The sequence below is a fragment of the Crocodylus siamensis genome, chromosome 7 (genome assembly GCF_052110815.1).
Source record: "Crocodylus siamensis isolate JL-2025a chromosome 7, ASM5211081v1, whole genome shotgun sequence".
NCBI classification, from domain to species: Eukaryota; Metazoa; Chordata; order Crocodylia; family Crocodylidae; genus Crocodylus; species Crocodylus siamensis.
The window spans coordinates 4,906,738-4,920,970 of record NC_143401.1 but is presented as its reverse complement, the minus strand read 5'-3'; the positions used below and the strand labels follow the sequence as shown (position 1 = coordinate 4,920,970).

The following is a 14,233-nucleotide window of genomic DNA, read 5'->3' as shown; positions in this document are numbered from 1 at the left end:
TTATCCCTCCAAACTTACTCTGTGAAACATGGGTAGGGCTTAAACCCAAGTGCTGAGGCTGCTCATTGGATATGTCTTCCAGCTGTTTTCTTGCAAATCAGTCTTTATTTTCCCTTGGATAAGTTCCTCCCCTGAGAAAAAGGACTCTTTCCCCCAGCCTGAGACACTCCCACCTCCCCAGACACGCACTGAAAGGCATTCCTGCTTCCTTGTCTTGCTGCTCGTGGGCAGTTCAGGGAAGGGACTTGCTTTGGATTTGTGGGGTGTTGCTCTGACATGGGAGCTCTGGTAGGTGACCCCAATACCTTTCGTTCCTCAGGGTAAAATGTCCCAGAATTTCCGCACCAGCTACACGGAAACACTCGGCAAGCTGGAGACGCAGTACTGCAAGCTGATGGTGAGTGGGTATTGTACACCCCACCCACTGGCACTGTACCCTGCTGCTTCCTGAGGGGCCTGGCCACCCTCCCAATGTCCAAGGTGAAAGACGCAGGGTGTATCCATGCCCTGTTGCACTAGCAACAACTTTGGGGGCTTGCAAGCAGAGAAGAAGAGCAGCCACCTGTAAACCCACATAGCTATAGTTTCTGCAAGGCTGGACTGTGCACTGCTGAGGGCCATGGCTTTAGGCTCAGTTAGTTCCCCCTGTCTCCAGGAGGCAAGTGGCCGCTTCTCCAAGCTGTTTGCCTGCTGGCCTCGGGCCATGCAGTCCGGAAGATATTCCCACAACTGCTTCCCAGTTTGCAGCAGATCCTCGTGGCAGCAATTGTCCTAGGAATGTGGTGGGGGCATGGGGCATGATTCTCACTTAGCTGGTAGGAGGGCATCTGAAGAGTGTTTTAAGCCCTCTTCCCATCTTGGGGGCACCGAAATAGATTCGGGGAAGGATCCCATTGCAGCTCACCTGAGGGGAGCGGGTTTTTTGTTGGGCGCAGGAAACGTCAAGCTTCCGACTGCGGCATCTCCAGAGTCTGTACGGGTTTGTGTCTCGAGCCACAACTGAGCTCATCTGGCTGAATGAAAAGGAGGAAGATGAGCTGGCTTACGACTGGAGTGACAATAACTCCAACATTGCAGCCAAAAGAAATTACTTCTCGGTGAGTGAAACCCTGAGGTGCGGCCTCCAGCTGTACAGCTCTGCTGGCGATGCTGCTGTTGCTGTGAGCCTTTTAGCTACATGAAAAATTCAGGAGACCACTGGGAACTGTAGTTGAGACTTTTCAGGAGCTCTGAGTTCCTTCAGACAAGCCCATAGTGCTTGTAACCTGTCATTGCCACCCACAAAACATGGTTCTCGGCAGAGTTTGGAGCTCGAAGTAAAGTCTGTTCAGCTGGGTTTCTTTTTGTCCCTGTCCCCTACCCACGTCCACATCTGCAAGCATGGGGGGAAAATATCTTATTCAGGGTTCAAGAGATTCCCAGGATGAAGTTCTGGGCTACAGCTGGAAAGACATTACCTTTTCAATTCTTAATCGAATAATGCCATTCAAAACGTAAATCAGAGGCACTGTCAAATTCTCGGTGACTTTCCGTCACTGGTTTCAGCCATGCCTTAGTCGCATCTTCAGATCCTCTCACATCTTCAGTTTTGGTTACATACTTAAAATGTGGTTACTACACAAGTGTCTGATTTTGACCAGAGTCTTTATGTGTATCTGACGCTCAGGAGCTGACAATGGAACTGGAAGAGAAGCAGGATGTGTTTCGGTCTCTGCAAGATACAGCTGAGCTGCTGTCCCTAGAGAATCACCCAGCCAAACAAACTGTCGAGGTACGTTGTCTGTTCAGGGGCACATACTAAAGGGTTTCACCCCAAGTCATGTCAGCTGAACCCAGGGAAATCCTCATGAAGAAGCATGATCAGCAAACATGCAATAAATATGCCGCACTTCTACCTCCACCCTGGGTAGATGCTTCCTCTGCCTGAAGAAAGGTGTTTGTACCCAAAAGCTTGCAAAGAAGAATTTTTCCAAGTATTTTAGTTGGTCTAATAAACGATATTGGATTTACCCAAAGAACCTTGTCTGCCTGTGTCCTTAGACTAACACAGCTGCAACCAACAATACCTCCACCCCAGTCACTCTTATCAGCTCTAAGTGGTGGTAAACAGCTTTATTATACCAGGAAAACAAATACCTTTGTGATGGTGACAAGAAGTGCTTGCTTATCCAGGGCCCAGGCCCAAGGTCCTGTGGTAAGATAAGACAGCAAATGACCCTGAGCTAATTTTGAATTGTTCATGCTCATGAAAGTGATGGAGAAACATTTTAAGGTTATTGGAGCATGCTTTCTCTTGCTGTTTCATTCATGAACCAGCACCACCCCACAGTTCCCCGTGCTGGAGAGTAGAAGGAAATGTCCTTTCAGGAGGTACCATTAAAAGGCCTCTCTGCTTTATTTCCTTTTGTGTCTCTTCCAGTACACTCTGCCTTGCACCTCGTGGGAGCCAAATCCAGCTGAACAGTCTGAACTTCATGAGCTATTTAAATGCTGACCCATAAAACTGATTTCATTTTGGTTGTAACTCGTGGTGTCCTTTGCCTTCCCAGGCATACAGTGCGGCTGTCCAGTCCCAGTGGCAGTGGATCAAACAGCTCTGCTTGTGCGTGGAACAGCACGTGAAGGAGAACGCTGCTTACTTTCAGGTAGAGTAGCGGGGAGAGCCCAGCCCTGCCCTCCCTGATCTGCCGTTCAGAGAACAAAATCTGCATTGAGTGCCTGTAGCACAGCGCCAACTGACTCTAGTTTGGTGAAGGGCATCATCTTTTTTTTTTTTTTATTCCATTCTAACTCCTTCTCTTCTGACCTGTCCCCAGGGGATATTTTGCCCTCTATGTTGTAGGCTCAGCTCTTCTAGAATAGCCCTCAGCATGCAGATAGTGCTGCTCACAGCTGTCATGGTACAGAGGGACAGGGCAGTAGAAGATGCTTGCCTGCTGAGGGTGTTGGTCAGACCCTTTCAGCACCATATGTCACTGAGTGGCCCGGGGTGTGTTGAGTGGTACGGAGTTCTCTGACGCTTTCTGGCTCTGCAGTTCTTCAGTGATGCCCGGGAGTCGGAGACGTACTTAAGGAACCTCCAGGACTCCATCAAACGGAAGTATTCTTGTGACCGTAACACCAGCCTGACCCGACTGGAGGACCTGCTCCAGGATTCCATGGTGGGTGTTTTATCAGCCCCCAGATTATGGGGTGTCCACATGATAGATGAGCAGTCCCATGCAGCACCCTTGCTGCCTGCCTTTGGCTTTAAGGGGAAAAATGGTATATTCATTCTTAGATCAGCATGCTTAAGCTTCATGTTCTTTGCCCACTCACCTCTGCCCTCTCTTTGCATTCTGATTTGCAGTGGTATTTGTGGTGGGCCACGCCTGTGCTGGGACACCCATCTCACTGCGCCCGACCACCTATCAGGCTCAGAGTGTCTGCCCTCTTCCCAGATCACGCCTGGGGTCATGGCTGCCACCACCCAAGAGCCTTGGTCTGTCTGCGGCACTGTGCCCACTGGGATACACAGGCCTTATAAAGCTTGAGGGTGCCTGATCCACTGCAAAAACTTGGGGTGCTTCCATTAGCGTGAAGCTCAAAATGTAGCCTCCCATAGTCAGCCAGACCAAGGGAGCACCAAGGCAGAGTTGGTTGCTTAGCCACCAAAATGATAGACGCATGAGAGGGAGAGGGTGGGGGGAACAGACTACCACCGACCTCGGAGAGGAGGAGGCTGTAGCAGTGTTTCATCACAGTATTCACACACTGTGAGTGTGTGTGTGTGTGTGTGTGTGTTTTTTTGGAGCGCAGCCTGGGTGTGACCTCCATGGTACCACTTAGTGTTGATTTAACACTGTGCACACTAATCTGATTTTAATTGAATAGTTATAATGGAAGATGAGTGACTGCAGTGAAGGACTCTCATGTATGAGGCACCTTGGCACAAAACACTCCAGCTTTTTGTGACCTTGTTAAAAGCTGGTGTGGCTGGCTGTACAGATAAGCTGACTAGACACCTCTTGTAGTGTAGAAAAATGAGAAGTGCTCACGGTTTCTTTTAAAAAGTTCTCATCATTAGTATCCATCAAACCATCTTTCCATATGTAAATTTGTAGGGATAAGCTATTTTTTTGGGTAGAGGCAGTCACTCTGCTTTGATCCAGTGAAAACGTACTCTACTTTGATCTAGTTGAAGGCTGTAACCTCCTTAGCTGCTGCTGCTCCTTCAAGAGCAAGGTGGGATGGAGAGAAACCCCCTCGCTGAGTTCAGATCAAGTGTCTGATTAATTGGTTACGCCGGGTCCACAAAGGAGGCTAGCTCTAAAATCAAAGCAATGAGCATTCAATGTCTGTTTTGCAATCGGGGCAGCAGCAAGAACAGGGGCGGGCAATTATTTCGGACGGAGGGCCACTTACTGAGTTTTGGCAAGCCATCAAGGGCTGCATGACAGGTGGCTAGGGGCAGATAAATGTTAATTTTCAAAATTTTTTTAGGGGCCCCATGGGCCGGATAGAATGGCCTGGTGTGCTGCATTTTGCCCACCCCTGAGCCAGAGGGTGACATTAATGCAAGGGGAGCACCATAGAGCTGTTCACACAGTAGGGTGGGAGCTGAGCAATGCCAATAGACAGAACAAGAGAAACCGGGGGGAGAAGCATCAACCTGTGATTGAACTCTGTGCCCTAAAGAGGAGGACAAATTCATGCTAGTGCTTCATTGCTTAGCTATGATGAATATTCAGGGAGGTTGAACTCAGATGTTGCATGACCCAGTTGCCATGTCTGATCTCTCAGAGTGTTTCTGATGGTTCGTTTGGTCCCTGGAGGCTTTGCTGTAGGAATGTGGGCACTGATCTGATGGTCAGTCGGCCACACAGGGTAAATCCTTTGGGTTCACCTGTGCTCTCTCTTCTTCTCGAGGCTCGGTGTGGCATTCGCTCCTCTCCGTGTCAGGGTCCTCAGGTGCTGTGAGTAATCCAGGTCTGGTGCTCAGCCTGTCTCCTCCAGTCATCAAGACGTGGAGCAGCTGTCATGGCTTCTGGTGCTCTTATCAGAGTGCTATCCACACATACTGAGACTCTGGAGCATTAGAAAGCTGGCCCTGGGCCTCTGGCGTGGTAGGACCTTGTGCCGTGTTTAGACGAGTAGCCAAGATCTAAGTAACAGGATGCTCTGGCTCTCTCTCTAGTGTATGCTCATCCTCTTTCTTACCTAATGAGTTAAAGCTGTATTTCTTCCAACCATGCTGCCTGGGACAGGCACAGGTAGTTTCTTTAAGCACTTCTTTTCCATACCATTAAATAATTGACTGGTCATCCTTTCTAGCACTGAAGCTAACCCTTTTTAATGGGCTGAGCGTGGAAAGCATGAGGGTTAAATGTCTCTGGATTGTCACTTCCGACTTTAGAAAAAAAAAAATGGGCTGAACCCTAAAGCTTGCAATGACATCCTGAAAGACGTGCTTCTCAAGTGGAATGGCTTGGGGGTTTGACAGTGCTCTGGAAGGGAGCATCCCTGTGTTAGCTAGCAGTGAGATGAGCAGAAACTGGAGGGCGGGGGCAACTGGACAGTGCCTTTCTGCCCTGAGGGTGGGCATGCGTGCAATTTATTTCAGGTTAAGCAAGACGGGGAGCTCGGGATGTGTCAGCTGCTCCGTAGTAGCCACATGGTGAATGTGAGGTAGCTTTTCAATGAAAGTGGTGTGAGCTACCTTGCATTGACCGTGCGTTTGGGGTACACGTGTGCAGAAGCTGACTTGGGGGAAGTTGACAGCCTCACTGAACCCATCCATTTGCCCATACGCTGTGACCAGGCTCCCATTAACCGTTTCTGGGGGTGGGACTTTATCCCCTTACCCCGCTGCATTGATCTTCTAGACATGGTTTGAAATGCGCTGCCGTTCCTTGCTTTGTGAGAGTGAGGAGGGGAGCACGTTCCTACAGCCTCCCCAGAGCGGCAGAAAGGAATGGCTCATCGGCCAAGCCGCTCTTGGTCCCCACCCTTTATGTGCCGACAGATGGGATTTTCTTGCCTCTAGCAGCAAAAGAACCGATGCTCTGCATGCAGCTTTGCGGGGCGGGGGGTGTCATATAGTTGCCTAGCAGGGGAAAAGCTATGTGTTGTCCTCCCAACCCTGGGGCTCAGGTGAAGGGAAGTCTCTTTGTGTTGGCTCAGACCTTAAATTCCCAGCCAGGAGGCTGTGCCTTTGGGGAGCAGAGGGGCATTGTGGCAGTGCTAAGGGATTGACCAGTTGTTTTACCCCCCCATGGCCTGCCAATGCCAATGCTTTGCTGTTACCTTTGTCAGGATGAAAAGGAGCAGCTCATTCAGTCGAAGAGCTCCGTTGCCAGCTTGGTGGGGCGGTCCAAAACCATCGTTCAGCTGAAGCCGAGAAACCCAGACCACGTTCTGAGGAGCACCATCCCCGTCAAGGCTATCTGTGACTATCGCCAGATTGAGGTGAGCGGGCTGACGGGACAGCCCGGCAGGGGGTTTCTCTGGGGAGGGAAGGAAAGAATGAGCTTGTGTGGGAGCTGGGAGAGAGGGAAGGAGGAAAGGGTGAAGCTTGGATGGATCCTGTCCTATTTGATGGCATGGTAAGGAGGCAAAGGGAACAGTCTCTGCTTTTCAAATAGCTTTCTCAATGACCTTGATTTGCTCTGAGTGGTAGTAAGTGTCCTGTTTCCAGAGGAGCAGAGGCTTGATCTCTTCCCATTAAATAATGGCCTGCATCCCACCCAATTTTATCTAATTTCTCCTCTCTTCCTTTCCCGAAGTGACTGGCAATTTACCTCCTTTTGGGTTGATTTTTTTTTTTTCTTTTTTAAAGAGAGCTTTTACATTTCAATCCAGTTTTCCCCCGGTGGCAGCTCTGGGACCTCCTAGAAAGGGACCTGGCTGTCAGGAAAGGCATTTGCAGGCGACGCTTTGTTGTGGGTTGGGTGCCAGGTCAGACTCTCACCTTCCGCGGTCCTCGTAGATCACAATCTGCAAGAATGACGAGTGCGTGCTGGAAGATAACTCCCAGAGGACCAAATGGAAGGTGATCAGCCCCACCGGAAATGAAGCCATGGTGCCATCGGTGTGCTTCCTCATCCCTCCTCCGAACAAAGAGGCCATCGACATTGCCAACAGGTAACAAAGCCCTGCTCTTCCTGGCTTGCTGTGGTTTGGCAACTGGGAGCCAGAGTGACAAGGGGAGGCCTCTCTCTGCCTCTGTTGCAATGTGGGGGGTATTAATACAACTCCTGAACAAATCTCTGGTGCTTTAGGAAATGCCGAACCCCTTGCTCTTCCTGGGAGTTGTTCGTTTAAGGCTTGTCAGGACTTTAGTAGTTAGGAAGGAGGCACCGAGGGAGTGAAGTGACAGGGAGTGCTCCGTTTCCTGATCCAGAGCTTGAGTCCAGGTGTGGCGGGTGCTATCCAGTAAAGGCATAGCAGGGTCTGGTTGCTGTTCAGTCAGGGATTTCAGTTCCCAATGACAGATAATCAGCATCAACCAAAAGTGGAGTTACTGTTGACTCCCTTTCATTTTCATGTCCTTGGGACAAGGTATTTAGCAGAACTTTTAGATTTTGTTGTGATTTGTCAGGCTGAGCCATGAATGCTTCTGTGGCCTCAAACTTGTGACCTTTGCACTGTCAAGTGTGCGCCTTAGCGCCCACGCCACCCTGGCCCCCGTTGACTCCCTTTGATGACAGTATTAGCAGGGAGCCTGGTCCCCAGGGGGTTGTCTAGACTGTCTGGCTTTTTACAGTGGTGCAGACCCCTTGTGTTAGACCTGTCAGACCACTGTAAGTGCAACTAGTGCTAGGGCTAGTTTCAAACGACCAGGCTTCTGGCTTGTGTGGGGGCAGCATGTCTATGGTCGGGGTTTGCAAGGAAACTAGTGTAGACGTGAGACTTGAGTTTTCTCTCACTTCCTGGGCAGGAGCAAAGGGCACTGGGCTCTGTTTGCTCTTTGGCTAGTGAGGCATTACCTGTAGCAGAGCCTGCCTGGCAGCTTCCACAGCCATTAGTTGTTACGTGTATGGTGCCTAGGAGCTCAGTCCTGGACCAGGTGCAAGGTGCTGTACAGAAACAGAACACAAGATAATCCCTGCTCCAGAGCTTACAGTTTAGGGCTAAGACAAGAGACAGACAGATGGGACCCAGGAAACAAAGCAACAGTGTTGGTCAACATGATGGGCAGTGATCCTAGCACAGCAGCCACCTCAACGTTGTCAAGTGTTTGTAGGCAACCTGCTAAAGAAGAGTTTTAATGAGGGGTTTGAAGGAGGATAAGGGGAAGACTTGCTGATAGCTATGAGGAGCTTCTCCTGAGTGTTGAGAAAAGCAGAGCATCTAAGAAGTGGGTGATGGAGCCTGGCTTCTTGGGCTGGTGGGAGGTGGGAATCAATGTTTCTGAGAGCTGGTAGCAGGAGTGAGGATAGCTCACGGAGAACATTAAAGGTGAAGACGAGCAGCATATGTTTGATGCTGCAGCAAAGGGGAAGCCATGGAGGAGCGCAGGGAGAAAAGACCTGGTCAGAGCTGCGGGCTAGGGGAATGATTTTTACAGCAGCCTTCTGGATGGGTGTGAGCAGGGCCAGAGGGCATTTGTCAGGGCTGGAGAAAAGGATGTTGCTGTCTCTGGGCAAGCTGCTTGGCTACGGAGGTGGAGAAGGAAAAAGCTGTGTGTTGGGTTTTGTGCAAAATGAATCAGCAAGATGTAGAGAGCTTGGATGTGAGGACCTGAAGGGGAGGATGATCCCCAGATGATGGGCCTAACTGGCTGGCAGGCGGGAGTGTTGTCCACAGTGATGGAGAAGGGGGATAGTGGGGAAAGATGAAGAGCTTTGTTTTAGCCACCATGAGCTTGGGCTGACGCCAGCCATATGTGAGGGGATGTCAGAGATCCAGGCTGAGCTGTGACACTCAGCCTGGAGGGGAGGACGTACCTGCCTACAGTGCAAATGCTGTTAAAGGCAGAAAGCTCAAGAGCCTGTTGCGGCAGGATCGGGCCAGGCGGCCTGCTGTAGCCACGTGCGCTGGGGGCATCAGCGGTGACAGAACAGCGCTGTCCTTTTGCAGGGTGGAGCAGCTGTACCAGAAAGTGATGGCCCTCTGGCACCAGCTCCACGTGAACACAAAGAGCCTGATCTCCTGGAACTACTTGCGGAAGGACTTGGCCTTGGTGCAAGGCTGGAACATGGAGAAGGTACCGTGCAGCTTGCCCCGGCTGCACATCGCCACCTCCCCGGCAGTGTCTAGGATTAAATCATCCTGGCTGGGGTGGGCTGTGATGCAGAGGCACCTGTAGCTTCATGGGGAGTACAAGGAAATCGGGGGGGTGCAAGGGACCGAGCCAAAGGGGCTGAGAGCCAGCACTGTACTGGTGCTGAGGGGGGTCTAAGCTCTGGGGGCTTCAGTGCAAAAGTGGTTACAGATGTCTAGTGCCCCTGGCGCTGCCTCCACTCTCATGAACCAAGGCATCATAGATCTGGTTCCAGTCACTCCTTGGTGAACTGTTAAGAGCGAGGTAAAGGGGAGAGATTTGAGACTCAGCTCCTTCTCACTTCTCTCTCCCTTTTTTACAACGAGCAATTTGATTCAGGAAAATGTAGATTATTCTTCTGGGGACACAGCAATAAAAACACCAAGCAGGGCAGACCTGGAGGTGACGTGCAGAACAATGCACCTGCCAGAGCAGGGCTGTCCCAGGGAGGGCCCAGGGCTGGTTGTCCCCCTTGGAGAGAGCAGCCTCTCCCCAGATGAGAAGCATATGAATGACTGCTTCTGAGAAATGGGCGCAAAGTCTGGGAGACTCCAGGGCTTGGGAGGTGTGTGGGTGTATCTGGGTGAAAGGTGGGACTTTGTTCCTGATGGTTAGAGACTCTGCCGTTGCCTCCGCAGCTCAGGTCCTTGGCTCAAGGAGAGTGCCAGCAAGCCATGAAGAGCCTCCAGACTCACTATGAAGACTTCCTGCAGGACAGCTGTGACTCCGAGCTCTTCTCGGTGGCTGATCGGTTGCACCTGGAAGAGGAAGTGGACTCCTGTAAGGAACATTTCCAACAGCTTCTGGAGTCCATGGAGAACGGTGAGCTGGAGAGAGGTTAATGGATGGAGCAAGGACTGGGGGGCTCGCAGGTGCTCTGAACTATCTAAGCAACATCATTGATTCTGACTTCATACACAGCTGCCTTCTCTGCCTCAGCCCATTTCCATGCATGGCCTTCATGGGGGCGGCATGCTACCAGCATGCTGAGCAGTTCAGCCCTGTGCAGAGTGACCCAGGCATTGTCACTTGTTCTGTAGCTGATGGGGAGGCATCTGCCTAGGCGTTGGTAGCCCTGGTGCCACCTGAGGTGAGCCCTGGGCAAAACACTGCCTTGGCAGTCGATTCTGTCATCTGCTTCATCGTGGGAGACGCTGAAAAAGCCATCGAGTGAAATGTATGTTTAAACGCAGTCGTGTCATTCAGACAGCGAGGGCAGATGGAGAATTTTACTGCTTTAAAAGAGGGAGGACTTCACCGCTTGTGAGCATGTGTTGACTGTTCCCCTGGCACCGTTTTGCTGCCTGTCTGCTGTCTCCCTGTAAGCAAAGTTAAACCGTGGTAACTTAAGCCTGTTTCATTCAGGGGTAACATGCCTTGGTTTAACTTCCATTTGCCACCGGGTTGGAACAGACAGGCCAAAGATTCAGCGAGTTTGCTCTCCTTTTATAACCGTTACATCTGTTCCTGCCCAGAATTATCTACAGGTGTGCGTGTAGCACGTCAGGGGGCTGGCTCTGACTCAGATAAAACAGTCTTTCACAATGTGAGCTACCCCCTGGCTAGAAGCCTTCTTAGCTATAGGGATGCTTTGATTGAATTATTTTCCATCTGAGCAGAGACCTCTGCCCTTGCTTCTCTCTCATCAGGCCAGTGCTGCACCTGGCTCTGAGCCTCTCATTTGAGATGGTGATTGATCGATGGCCTTTTTGTGTGTTTTTTCTCACGATTTGACAGAGGACAAAGATGAGACGGTTGCCAGGATGTATCTCTCGGAGCTCAAGAACATTCGCCTGCACCTGGAGGAGTGTGAGCAGAGACTAGTGAACCGAATCCAGACCCCGGCCAGCACCAGAGCAGATGGTGACGCTATTCAGGAGAACACCTTCCGCATTGCAGAGCAAGAGGTCAGTCCTTCCAGCTAGGTTAGCAGTGGCACAGAGGGAAGTGGGATGTGCAGGTGGCACTAATACTCAGGCATAAATACTACCAAAGGACTCCCCTGCTTATCTCCCTCTGCGAGGATTTTACTTTTTAAGTGAGAAAGGCAATGAACGCATCTTGCTTTGCTGCTGCTTTCTGTTTCCCATCTCTTCCCACCCTATGGTTTTCCCTGTGGAAAGATGTCAACAAGCCCAACCCACTCCTCCACCCACTGAGCAGACACTGAGTGCAAGACGTGAATCCAAGGGGGTGGGAGGGGAAATCCGATTGAAATGTATGCTCCTTTTCTGTGTGCTGCAACTAGCACACGCATGGCCTTTTGCAAACAACACTGCTGGAAGCCAGCTGGGCAAACTCATCACGTGCAGTAATTGCTGCCCTCAACTGGGATAAAAGAAGCAGCAGTTCCAAAAGAGCGAATGCTCTTGGCCTGTACAGCCATCAAGGCTAAGTGTGGCACAATCTGATAGCGGAAGTGAATAAAGAAAATGGTGCAATGCCTGTGGAAGCCGCTCAGAGCCCAGCCCTAATTGGGTCTGAAAGGATTCTGCTGAGTTGAGCTTTACGCTGGAAATATCAGAGAGATCTTCCTGTACCCTATCTTGTTCATCTCTGTGTCTGTCTGCTCTGTGCCATGGCAGCCCCTGCTTTTCTCAGCATTTTTCCCTGCCAGTCTGTACTATACGTGGCTATTAATTCTCTGTGTCCCCCCGCAGCGCATGCAGGAGGATTTGCAGCAGCTGAAATGTGACTTGCAGCAAGTCTCTGAGCGATGCAAGAGTTTTCTGGACAAGTCTCCAACGGGGTCCAGTGTACCGCACCTGCGTTCTGAACTCAGCCTGCTGGTGGATAAGATGGATCACATGTGTGGGCTTTCTTTCATCTACCTGGACAAGTGAGTGGGGATGTGCTTTTTGAGACCTCTGCATGGATAAAAGAGGCTCTGCTGCATGGTTCCTCTCTGAAACGAGGAAGGCGTTCAGCTGTCTTCTGAACTGGCCTGAGACTGTCTAGCAGATACAGCATACTCAGGAGGAACAGTGGGTCCCAGGAGTGGTGCTCCAGAAGAGTTGTGTGTGTGGATGCCCATCTATACTGGCGTTTCTGCAATGGGAGCTGGCTTGATACTACTCAGCTCAGGTACTGGAAGCAGTCTGTTGTGGCAGTGCAGAGATTGGTGCGAATTTTTTTGCCCTGCCAAGAAGAGCAGTGAACGAACCTCATGCTGTATCCTGCTGTAGCAAGGCAGCTTCCAGTACCCAAGCTTGCTAGTATGACACCGGGTTGGGAAGGTCTATACTACACTGCAGAGACTGCAGTGCGCTCTGCTGGGAAATGGTCCAACCCACATTGTGCCGACATCGGAGTCTGGCAGCATCCTCCGGGGTGTTTAGCAGTCTGTGCTCATAGCCTGAGCAGGAGCTGGGAGGTAGAATCACATGTAGGGACTGCATTAGCAGCGGGTGCACAGCTCAGCGTGGAGGAGCATTAGTTGCTCTGAGCCAGGCGGGGGAACTTACTTGGTGACTGTTCCTGTTCTGGGTTATTCTGTTCAGTGCTGTTCGTGCCTCACTTCCATCAGCACAGACAAAAGCAGGCAGTTGCCAAAGCGGGGAGTTCTTTTTTTGCCTAAAGAGTAAAGGAAAAGGGTGGAGAAGTTCCTTGCCCTGGTCTTCAAAAATCTTATGAAGGCAGTGCCCAAAGCAGGATTAAAAAGTGGTTCTCTAGTCATGGAGACTGTTTGCTGAAGGCCCAGCAATGTGTGCTGGACTGTTGGGTCACTTATTGGCAGCGAAGAGCAATTGTGGTCGCGCTTTGAGAGCAGGTGTCTCTGTAACCTGCTTGCTAATAGTATTCCTATGAGGCTCGTACTTCCCAGGCACTAACTTAGGGAGCAGATAAGCAGTCGGGATGCTTAGGGTCCGGATGGTATCCTTTTGTAAAATTTCTGGGGAGACATAACAGGAGACTACCCTTTACAGCTGGAAGCATCAAAGCACAGAGATTAAGGACAGTGGGAGCTGGGCCCCTCGATACCTTTAAAAAATGGAGACTGGTGATTTGTGGGAGACGGCCAAAGGTGCTGCTGTGAGACGTGGTGTTAGACTGCAGCATTCCAGCTCTTAGGCCCTGCTGGATACATGGGTCCGCTCTCATTTCTTCAGGTTTTGTAGAGTTTTACGACGCTTGTGTTGGACAGGTACTTGTAGTCATTGTCCATTGCCCTGGCAGCATTGGTTCTCTTAGATGTCTCCTCCTAGTGCTTGAACAGACCAGCTTGATAGGTCATCCCCAACAGGCAGATGAGGGAACAAGGAGCAATGGGCTTTAATGGTCTCAAGTTGCAGCAAGGGAAGCATAGGTTAGATATTAGGAAGAACTTCTGCACTAGGAGGGTGGTGAAGCTACCCGGAGAGCCTGGGACAGGCTACCTGGAGAGGCGGTGGAGTCTCCATCCTTGGAGGTGTTTAAGGCCAGGGTAGACGAAGCCCTGGCTGGGATGATCTCACTGGGGCTGGTCCTGCTTTGAGCAGGGGTTGGACTAGTTGTGACCTCCTGAGAACCCTTCCAAGCCTTATTTTCTGTGTTTCTATGATATTTTTGTTGGCAATGACTTCACAGCAAAGAGTGTCACAGTTTCTTCCTCCTCCTCTTTCCCTCCTAGGCTAAAGATGGTTGATTTGATTGTTCGGGATACCCAGGGAGCAGAGTCACTGGTCAAGGGGTATGAGGTTAAACTGAGCCAGGAGGAGGCAGTCCCAGCAGATCTAGCTGCCATTCAGTCTCACAGAGCTACGTTGAAGGTGGGTCATGTTACTTCTCCAGCAGTACACAGTTGAAACCAGTGTCATGCTGGTCTTGGCTCTCTGGCATTTGTAAAACTGGACTTTTCCCTCTGTCCATCTGATTTGCTTTGTACATCTGCCTTGCTCCCTCGTTGAGTCCATGCAGTCCCTATGGCTTTGGGTGCTGTCAGTAGAGCAGATGCCCTGGTAGATAAGGTCACTAGATGTTTTTGCATGGCTGGTGCTGATGGCACCTGGC

General features: G+C 50.8%; 1 protein-coding gene across 11 annotated transcripts in view; it reads left to right on the top strand.

The window, feature by feature from the left end:
- Positions 1-14,233, top strand: part of MACF1 (microtubule actin crosslinking factor 1) — a 225,318-nt gene that overhangs the window by 102,930 nt on the left and 108,155 nt on the right. For all 11 annotated transcript variants that reach the window (XM_090058664.1, XM_090058667.1, XM_090058656.1 and 8 more), the window contains 12 exons: positions 320-397; positions 936-1,097; positions 1,667-1,771; positions 2,550-2,645; positions 3,036-3,161; positions 6,295-6,447; positions 6,968-7,122; positions 9,061-9,187; positions 9,883-10,066; positions 10,982-11,151; positions 11,905-12,083; positions 13,854-13,992. In XM_090058664.1, the coding sequence (XP_089914790.1) occupies positions 320-397; positions 936-1,097; positions 1,667-1,771; positions 2,550-2,645; positions 3,036-3,161; positions 6,295-6,447; positions 6,968-7,122; positions 9,061-9,187; positions 9,883-10,066; positions 10,982-11,151; positions 11,905-12,083; positions 13,854-13,992 (1,674 nt within the window). The remainder of the gene's footprint in view (positions 1-319; positions 398-935; positions 1,098-1,666; positions 1,772-2,549; positions 2,646-3,035; positions 3,162-6,294; positions 6,448-6,967; positions 7,123-9,060; positions 9,188-9,882; positions 10,067-10,981; positions 11,152-11,904; positions 12,084-13,853; positions 13,993-14,233) is intronic.